We start from the raw sequence: 11,400 nt of genomic DNA, 5'->3' as shown, positions 1-11,400 counted from the left end.
TCTGCGTAGTAAAATAACGCCTTTGGTTTCTCTACGTAAGACTGTCTTTGGTTCACAATCTCCCGTTTGTAGAGTGAGAGATGTCCAGATCTACACCTACAACCCTGGAAGACTTGCCTAACGCAATCAATATAATCAATAGTGATTTATCGATACTTGAAAACTGGAGCAAGAATTTCAGCACTGTTCAGTACACAATTGGTACTCAATCTCCCCAAAACACAGACAATCATAATCGACAGTGCTTGTTGCGGAACAACAACAGATTGGATACAGCACTCAAGTAAAAAACTTCTGTATTTTCATAGATCAGTCCCTGTTGTGGGATTTTCAGCTAAAGGAAGTAAGCAGGAGGATGTGACGGAAGTTCAGTTGAACGAACTAGAACGCCTTATTCGTTTATTTATTTTACTGCAGTTTATAGGTATCTAGATTTATATATTCTAGATTTATTTATTTATATATTTTATATGGTAGTGTAGAAGATATCGCTACCTAGCGATAAGACCGCCATTTTGTGCATATTCTCTCTTTTGTTTGTGTCCTGTCTGTAAATAATGTTTTTATGTAAATGTTGTGTGCAATAAAGTATTATCTATTTAATTTTTAGTTTCATAGTATCTAAATGCCTTACAAATGAGAAATTTTGGAAGAATAGAAAAAAATTTGATCACGAGGAGGGATTTGAACCGTGATCCCGCCACAGTAATCGAATTTCTACTACTCTTTGGGTTTTATGTGCCTAAGAATAGAATAGATGGCGTGGGGTATCCCTTAGTCACATAAAAATTTCTCGAGTATTATTTATCAATTTTTTTTATTATATATTTTTTAATTATAATATTTTATCCAACGTTTCATGCGATTTGAAGTCTTGGTAACATCTCAAATTATGGAAGTAAAAAAAAATGTGAAGTCCCGTGTCCCCTACTGGGGTATGGGGCAAATGATATGCATCTGTTTCACTGATCGATTTTCTTTATGGACAAGTAGGTGATCAGCCTTCTGTGTCCTGCCAGACCGAGACATTTTTTTTATGCGTCCCCACCGGGATTCAAACACAGGACCCCTCGGTCTTACGCTCACGCGTTAACCACTGTACCAAGGAGGCGATCAAATTATGGAAGTAATGGAAAGAAAATTGGCCATTTCGATTTTATAATTTTTTGAGTTTCTTACGTGATTGTGACATTTATTACGCAAATGAATTTCATAATGGTTTAAAAAAAATCTCAAAGTCAAGAACAGTATTATATTTATGTTTGAAATAATTTTACTAAAAAGCAGTAAATAAAGTCTCCTTTCAAAATACTAAGGCAAATGAACATTATGAAATTATGTCTCACAAATTTTTATGGAGCACTGTAATTTAAAAAGGTAATGAAAAATGTTAATTTAAAAATAACTCAAAAAAATAATAATTTAACTAGCATCTCATTAAACAAACATATAACTTGATAAGTAATAATTTGACAGCATGTATTTTGAGAAATTTTGAAAGAATAGAAAAAAAAGTTAATTACGAGGCGGGATCACTTAATACATTTTTACGGATGTTCGTGTAGTTTGCAAACACATCAAATATTCCTTTCAAAAATATGCATTTAACCAACTAGGCACTACGTCTTATCTACGTTCATAAAATTGCCATTTGCCTTTATATACAATGACGTTTTACATAAAGTTACTTGATAAATTTTAATGAAATGCAAGAAAAATATCCAAAGGTTGCCGCACCGATATACGAGTAATTTTATTGGACCGAATGAGTGACTGTGAATATGAAGTGTTTCTTTCTTTTTACCTACCTACTCTCCAGCTTCTTGGTTAGAATAGATCAAATAAAACAATTACGAATGGAATTTGGAATTCCGATAGTCAGCGTCTTCGGTGTCGAGTCACGATCGCTTCGCTATCTCGACTCGTGCATTTTGTAAACCAAATTTAACTATTGCAAGCAATCTATCCTTATTCAATACTAGCTGTGCCCCTCGGTTTCACCGTATCCCGTAAGTCCGCATCCCGGAGGAATATCGGTATAAAAAGTTGCCTATATGTTATACCAGTTGTTCAGCAATCTACGTACCAAATTTCATTACAATCGGTTCAGTAGTTTTTGCGTGAAAGAGCAACATACACACACACGTCCTTACAAACTTACGATTTATAATATTAGTAGGATATTAGAATAGAATCATTACACATTACTGTTTTGTAATAAGACTTCATTTAAAATGTTATTGTTTTCCCAGTTAACATTTTTTTTTGCTTGAGAGAAACCTATTCACTCTCGCCTTGAAAACAGCCAGATTATAACTGTTTGGAAAAACGGCTGCCGGCAGAGAATTCCAATACTTAGCAGTTCGGATAAGGAATGAGATGGTAAAGCGTTTAGCGCGCGAAGTTGGAATATCCACTGTATAAGGATGAGTTTTGTCAGTGCGTCTACTGGTACGGAGGTAAAAGGGAGAGGGATCAACTCGTGAAGACCTAAAGCGCACTCACCGAAGTGTATTCGGTAAAATACACAAAGGCAAGCAACTTGGCGACGATGTTCCATGCTTTGGAATCCTCTGCCAAGGATAGAAGGATCATTAATAAGTCTGAGGGCACGTCGTTCAATGGAGTCTAGAGCTTTCAAATGGCATTTTGCTGCACCGGTCTAAAGATGACAGCAGTACTCCACACTAGACCGGACTTGTGCTTGATATAATTTAAAGATTTGTCACGGTGTGAAGTACTGTCGTACCTTATTTAATATACCCAACTTTTTTGCAGCAATTTTTACTTCAGATGTTAGCGACATTCCTAGCAACTCCAAGTTCTTCAAATATTTAGAGGTAAACCTCGAAAATAGAACATCGAGTAAGTTGGCAGAGTGTCCAACGACATCCGGTATGCGTGTTGCTTCCGTGACAATTTGAGTCAGGTTCAATGAGGCGGCGAAATTAAACACCTCTCTCCCAGCGTGATCCGTCTTCTGGTAGGGGAAAAGCCTCCCGGTGGTAAGCGTTAAAATCACCCAAATATACCATTTGGGCTGATGGGTACCTTTGCTGTGCGATATCAGTGGCCTGACTAAGATATTCGAATAGTCGGGTTGCCTCCTGATCACCACTATGAGAGCGATAAACACAGAAATAAACGATTCTATCCAAGCCCGTATCGACTAATGCCCAAACAACTGAAAAAGTAGGATTTTCAAGGTCATATACTCACAGCACGCAGATGTCTTCACGAGTATAAAGACATACACCGGCTTTCGGGTGGAAATTATGCTGTAGATTGTTTCCTGGATACGTTAGGTAACTATCGTCTGTCGGAATATGCGGTCTCTCTGTCTCTAGGTGGTGGTGGACTGCTTCGAGATTTGAGTGCAGACCTCTTATGTTGATAAATATATATATTAAAATAATTGTAAAAATATGAGTTTCTCGAATAAGTTATTTGAAGGAGATATTTTGGTATTAGTAGTAGCTCACGCAATTTTATTAACGATTAATTTAGGGATTCTACATTTAACAGGATTTTAATTATTACCAAAATTCAGTGCTATAAATATATTGGGATGTTTACCAGGTTATTATTTTCCCGGTTTTACATCCGAAAACAATTAAGTAATTACTTGTGAAATAATGCGTAGTCAACTATCGCAAAACGGTTATACGACGATGATAGAATTCCCAAAAGTAGGTCAAATTTATTTATCATGCTAACCAGAATTAAATTTATCTTATTATGTCAATCATAATGCATAAACAGTAAAAACCCGTAAACAATTATTATGCAATTTACATTAGAAGTCAAATAATTAAAATAATTCGGCCACAATATAATTCAAGATCGTGGATACTCACCCAATATTCTTATAAATGGCAATGCCTCTATAAAATCAATCATTTGATGACTTAATACAAAACAATGCAAAAGTAAATATATTATTCATAACATAGGTACGGATTTATTATCACAACAATTAAAAGTCTTAAAGGTTAAATCCGCAAAAGTCACGTTTTAATTTAAAATCACATAAATGATGTCATATCAACATTTTATAATCAATAATCAGATAGACGATAAGATCTCTCCTATATAATAAAGGGATGAACTGAAATTATCATTTTTAATTTAAAATTAATGTCGGATGCAACCGACTTGTGAGATGTGGAAGTGTTTGGGCTTATTGCTCTTCTTGGGGCAGTGCATTTTAGTGAGTATATACATAATTTTTATTATGTTATCACAGCTTTAACACACAAGTTATTGTAATAAAAATTCTGAAATATTTGAGTCTATTTACTACATACATAATAACCTTGTAAATAAGCAAGAAAAAGATCCTAAAATGGTAGTGTGTGAATTGCTTTTTTATTGATAACAGCTCTTATTAACTTTAAGTCTGTGACCCGTAGGAATATCGGGATAAAAAGTTGCCTATGTGTTATTCGAGTCGTCCAGCTACCTATGTATCAAATTGCATTGCAATCTATTTTTGAGTTGAATTGTAACAAATGAGCAACTAATTATAAGTTCAGGTAATATTGCTTATTAGAATGAAACGAAGAAAATAGTTTCTATTGCTATTGAAAATAATTGCAATTGTTATGTTTTTAAATATATTGTGTAACCATATATTAACATTATCTAATAAATATATATCACAATTATTCTATATTTATAAAAGAAAATATCAAGTCAATCAGATTTACATCTGTAAAATACATACAAAAAAAAATATTCACCTGGGTGAAGCCGGGGCGTGCAGCTAGTATTTATTATATTTCAAATGAAAATGCTATCGATATAAACAAAGCTGAAATTAGGTAAATAATTGTAATTTAGATTTTTATTCTACTTCTAAAGGCTACCTCCGAACAAGTGACTAATGAAGAAGAAATATCACGATATGCTCGAAAGGCAGGTGACTGTTGTCCATGCCCTGCCTCACGACAAAGTGATACAGATACTAGTGCATCTGAAATTGTTAATGCGATGACCTGTCCTTGTAACTCACGCAGCGATGATTCAGAAACAGCGTCATCTATTTTTTCACCGGTACTTAGCTCCACAAAGCCTCTTGCAAGGTACTGTATTTATACTTAACAAATATAAAGAAACCACTTTTTCATGAATCAACACGTTTAAATAGAATTTACAGTCACAAAAATATATATCAACTTTAAAATTTTTCAATTTACAGACACATTGAAAAAAATGGAGAATTAAAACCACTCCTAGAACCTGAAGTCGACCTTGCGTCATCCATGCTAGAAACTTTACGGGAAGCTACCGAAGAAGAGTACAAAGAAGCACTCGTTCGAGATGCTGCGAGAAGTGCAATACAAAGCGTAGAACCAGATGCATTGATAGACGGTGTAGTCGCTATAGTAAATTCAGCAGACGCACCAGAAAATTTGGATATAGATACCGTACCAGAAGCATCTAATAATCAAGACAGTAGATGTGCTTATTCTTTGTCTGGTGAATATGATAATAATATCCTAGGCAGAAGTAATTCTCCTTTAAGTAGCAGGGAGTCTTTGTCTCAAGCGTTAGATTTAAACTTTGCGCCTAATAATTTATATAATAATTTTAATTTACCTAATACATTAGAATTACCTAGGAGGCCCCTGCAAGCACTTACGTTTTCTCCAATTGGAAATCGAGGTTTCTTACCGGCTAATAGATTAAATCCTTTTGCAATAAATACACGTCAGCCTGCACTTAATTTAAGACAGTTATTATCTATACAAAGGCCTTTAGATTTGAGTAATCTTATGAACTTGAGAGATGTTGAATTAGTTCCCCCGCGAAAAGTATCAATTATGAGACCACCGCACACCGAAGAAATTGTTCATAAAACGAAAAATCCTATTTATGAGCCTGCTATTGATGCAAGCAATATGGTTCTGAGTAAAATTCCAGAAATATCAAATATTCATGATACTGACGATTGTTTACCTAATGGAAGTCAATCGAGGCAAAAGAATAATATTCATACCAAAATTTTGAGCAGTGTTCCATCATCACAAGAACCGAATATAGTACAAAGTAATTTTGATAAACTGGAAGATAATGATAATCATCGACACACACTACCCCACAACCATAAAAATTTAGTACCATCACCTGAATGTTTTAATGGGAACCCGTCTTTCAGTCGAAATTCTCCTGAGGAGCATGATCCCTTGACTGAAGAAAATCGTAACAGTTTAAGTATACTAACATTACAAAATGAGGCAAATAAGGCATACCATGTGAAGCCGGAAAGTTATCTTTCTCAACAGGATAATATCAGAGAAGATCCTTCTGCATCATTAGATGGCACTAATACACAGCATTTCAATGGTATAGCATCCATGAAAAATAATGTGATAAAAACATTAGAAGATTTTAGGCAAGCCAATGCCATGATACATGAAAATTTACGATCTAGCTTAGATGATGTATTAAGCTTGGATAAAAAAGAATCTTTGAACGATGAATATTCTTCTAGTAATACAATGGATAAACATTTTAAAGAGGACCGTTCAAGTAAATCATTCAAATACAATCTAAGCATAGAAGACTTACAGCAAATGTCAGACAAAATTCTCTCTAAAAATAACAATAAAGAAAGTATTCAAAAATCAAATGGAAAATCATATAAGATCTTTGACAACATGAATCACAACCAAAACACAGCGCCCGTAAATGTTGAAAATAGCAATCTTGATCTTGAAAGAGAATCGACGAATGTTGAATGTATCATACGCGATAGTGCAAATAATCATCCACAGCGGTTTTACAAAGATAATAATGAAATGAATGTAGCAGCAAGTGAACCTATCAATACACGTTTTAGAGCAAATCAATATTTGTATAATATTCCAAATAGAAAAAATATTAATAGAAGTCCCATGGTAGAGGACCCTTTAGAAGATATAAATCTTGACATATTTCAGTATCAACCACATTTTAAAGATGTTAAGGGTGTAAAGAAACTTCAATTACCTAAATTTAACATGAAATCCTATAAAACGCAGTTACCCATTCCAAATTCATTAGATTTAAAACCTGTCAAATTACAGAAGGCAATTAGAAAAGGCAGTGATATTTTAGGTGCCACATTAACAATGAAACCACATGCAACACAAAGGTCATTTGGATCAAACAATAAAATGAGAACATCACAAAATGGACCCAACGGTTTAGGAATTCCAGACATTGAAGATATTCGATCATTTTTAGAAAGTAATGCTCAAAACATTTTGAATTTACCATTCCTGGGTGTTGGTTCCGATGATAATTGTGGATCAGGCATGAGATCAGATAATATGATCGGTAATGTGAGATCATTTGCAGAAGAGGCAATCACAAATGTCCAAGAAAGTTTAGGTAAAACTTTCAAAGAAGCTAAAGGAGCCAACAGCAGACCTTATCCCCTGATAAGAGATACAGTTCTAAATCCTACTGATGTCATTGAAACAATCGCTGAAGCACATGGAAATGCTAATGATAAATTGCGTAATTTCCAATTAGATTTAAATGATAGACTAAAAAAAATCCATCAAAGTTTAATAAGTCAGTCAAGAACTTCGTCACCGTCAATCTTACAACAACGCGAACGCACGCCGAGCCGTGACCTTCAGCCAAACAGAGTAAATAGAAAAAACAACCCAAATACATCACTATTTGCTAATCCAAGAGACAATAGACCCGAATCATCATTGAGCTCTGTAATAGATAAAGATAGTAAGTCGAGAGGATCTATTTTAACACAAAATCCAGCACTTCCACCTCTTAATTCCCGTGCTCCAAATCCTCTTTCATCGCATAAATCTATTACGACAAACAAGAGGACTGACTCGGTGCGTCCCGGTCAAAAAGTTAATACAAAACGACCACTTCCTTTACGTGAAAGATTGAAGTTAGCAAGAGAGAACAAAGGTATTATTTCAATTACTACTACAAAAAAACCACCAATAGTTGAATCGTTGTCGAAACTAAAACCTTTGTCTGCTCGAAATTCCATAGCATTACCGAAAAAAGATAACATACCAAATCAACCCAGGTGGATTTTACCGGAATCTAATGCATCAGCAAGAAAACAAATAAATAGGGAGCCAAAGACTTCTCCCAGTGACATTTCCTACACGAAAACATTACCTAAAACATCTAATTGCGACGAAAATAATGCACAAACATTAGGTGAATCTTCACGAGGTAGAAATTCAGAATCAACTACAGAAACAAGTCCAGAAAGGTCGAACAAAAAGACTATCCTGCCTAATCTAGCTGAAAATACATTCTTATCCAAGGTCAAAGAAACCGTGACCCCGAAACATTTATCGCGCCCACTTTCAAGGAACAATAATTATGATACAACTTCTAACGATTATGTTATACCTTCTCCTACAGAAGTCCAAAGAATAAATATAGAACCATCGAATGGAATAACATTTGATTGCAAAATGGTATGCTCAAAGAATTGAAAACAAGCAAAGATAGAATGAAAGATGATTTAATAATTTTTGTATAAGTTGTAAATATTTTATATTTAATCGATCTTAATAAAACTCCTACTAAATATAGAAATCGGTATTTATTTCGTTTTATTTTATAATCTGTAGCGCGAGCACAAAAACTATCGTCAAACTATTCATACCGTCAAGGAGAGCTATTTGTATGGAAATTGAAAAGTGCATCTGCCGTGCGTAAAAGAGACTAATAAAAAATTTATGATTTTTTCCGAAATTTGATGAATTGACTCAGCAACTACTTGAACAATTTCAAAGCTTTTAGAAATTTCAATGATGTGGTCATCATACCGCCTCTATTGGAATAATTACTTTTCATTTACAATTCACATAAAGACCAGGACGAGCACCCAATAAATAAAGATTCACCACCAATATGACGTTGTTGCCTCCAATACTTCCTCACCACTCTAAAGTGAAGAAATCACTCTAAAGTGGTAAGGCCGCCCCGTTATACATTATCTTTAACTATTGTTTATATTTTCTTTTTTTTCTTCTTTCTATAATTAATGTGTAATATAAGTGTTAAAATAAATAAATAAATAAAATAAATTAATATACGCGAATACGTACTACTCACAGAATGGTTTTGGGGCCCTGAGCAAAACGTGATGATAATGCCGGTTATCTGGAAAGAAAACATATAACCACTATATATATACACGGGCCCACTATATATATACACGAGCACACGAGAGAGAATTCAGGGATGATGTACATATGCAAACATGAATTTTTTTTAGAAATTAAAAACTTTTTAACGGATTTTAAACGCGATTTATTCATTATATTACGTCACGGAGAGACTCCCCGTGACCACGCTCGCTGTAAAGTGTTCGAAACGTCGGGTTAATAATATAATGAATAAATCGCGTTTAAAATCCGTTAAAAAGTTTTTAATTTCTAAATGTATAATACTCGCGTAAAATCAAACACAAGAAAATGCTATGAAATTTTTTTTTTTAATCGGTCCGGTAGATCATGAGATTAGCACGTTTGAAATGACAAACACTTCAGCCTTATAAAATTAGTAAAGATGTAATTATTTCATTCATACATAGGAAGCTACATTTATAAAATTCGATATTTAAAAACAATGGTACAAATACCCGAACAAGTTTTTAGACAGTTCTTAAAAATTACGAAAATTATATTTACCGCGATCATAAGAAACCTAGTAAAGGTATAAATTCCCAATGGTGAAAAGCTTTGCTCCACTAACAGTCCGCTCATAAAAATGTTCAAATCTAGTAGCAGTTCATCGCCGATCATCATGCATTTGTACGCCAGCTTAAAAAGAAGATTCTTCAGAGTCACTATTTAAAAATATAAAGTTAATTTCAATATACATTACAAAAATCATTATAATAGCTTTTGACAAAAAACTAAACCACCTTTGTGGTGTCAGAACTAGCCCAAATTTAAATAGGACTATCACGAGAGGTACCAGCTTTTAAATAAAAAAAGAATCATCATAATCGTATCGTCCAATCCAAAGTTAACAAAACCAAAAAAGCATTCGAATTAAGAACGTTTTTCGTTTTTGAAGTCACATCAAGAAGAAAGATAAGCTTTCTTTTTTTATAACAATCTCGCTTTTAGGATATACCAAAGTGAGAGTGGAGTTTTAAAATAGTGGGAATATTTTATTGCACTTAAAACACGAGAAAATTAGAACACTCACCTCGTCGCTAATTTTTTGGCGGATCTTGAACCATCCAACCACCATCTGGTCCAGTCGACTTTAACATTATTAATAACATCATTCAAGAAGCACATTTCCTTACTAATCTACTAAATACTAAATCATTATATATTAAATGCTTCCATTTAACGCCCCCTAGCAAACACTAACAGTCTAATTTTATTTCATGGAATAGAACAAATTGACATTTGGCTACTAAGTTTGCATACGATACGCTGACGTTATTACATTAGTCCATTGAAAAGTTACATTTGGGGTTGCGTTTTTTAGAGGACGCAATTTTATTTTTTTTATTTGTAGGGGGGGTCAGTGTAAAGCTAAAACCAAGTTTGTGGGGTCGCCCCCTTGTCCCACGGCCGCCATCTTGAAAATAGGGGTTGAAACGGTTTTTATGATATATCTCTTAAACTATTTATTTGATAAAAAAAAATTGTTAACAAATGTTATTGCAAATTAAATTCTCTACAACTTTGGTCCAGTAACTTTTTATCGTAGAACGATAAATAAAAAAGATATAAGCGAAAATCTTCAGAAATTCGACCGCTCGGTCTAGTAAAGTTTTTACACCTTTTGCCTTCACAGTTTAAAAACCTTTAGGTGAAAATAAAATAAGAATACGACCCCACAAACTTGGTTTTAGCTTTACACTGACCCCCTCTACACATCAAAAAAATAAAATTGCGTCCTCTAAAAAACGCAAGGTTAGGCCTAAAAAATGTAACATTTCAATGGACTACATGTCATAAGCTTGTACCAGTTCCATACATTGAGTAATCTATTCCATTCTGTTCTAATATTGATAAAAACCCTTACAAACACACATAAATATATAGCTAAATTATTTAATCAAATTGTAAAAGATCCGGAGTAAGTCGAACAATGCTATACAACAGGTCAAGTCATTTTAATACCAAATATGTATGTGGTAGTCAAGCACGCTTCGGCACGAATTGGGCCGGCTCGCACCCGAAGTACCACACCCCCACAGAAAACCGGCGTGAAATAATAGCATGCTATTTTATTGTGTTTCGTACGCTGTGGAGGAGCCGAAGGCCTACATCCTTGTACTTTGTACCATCGGGGGTTGCCCATTTCTGCCGAGGAACCGTCAGTAAATCATATATATTTAAGCACCCTATGACATCCCCAATTAAGCAAGGTTAAACACTTATTGGG

At 34.2% G+C, this 11,400-nt stretch overlaps 1 protein-coding gene across 1 annotated transcript; it reads left to right on the top strand.

Annotated features, from left to right (window-relative positions):
* Nucleotides 1–4,992: 4,992 nt before the first annotated feature.
* On the top strand, nucleotides 4,993–8,474 carry LOC119835691. The gene is made up of 2 exons (XM_038360669.1): nucleotides 4,993–5,084; nucleotides 5,201–8,474. The coding sequence occupies exons 1-2, from the start codon at nucleotides 4,993–4,995 to the stop codon at nucleotides 8,472–8,474; spliced, it is 3,366 nt and encodes a 1,121-aa protein (XP_038216597.1).
* The last annotated feature ends 2,926 nt before the right edge of the window (nucleotides 8,475–11,400 follow it).

The sequence above is a fragment of the Zerene cesonia genome, chromosome 2 (genome assembly GCF_012273895.1).
Source record: "Zerene cesonia ecotype Mississippi chromosome 2, Zerene_cesonia_1.1, whole genome shotgun sequence".
NCBI lineage: Eukaryota > Metazoa > Arthropoda > Insecta > Lepidoptera > Pieridae > Zerene > Zerene cesonia.
Note: the sequence above shows the minus strand (reverse complement) of the source record. Positions and strands in the feature narration are given on the sequence as shown.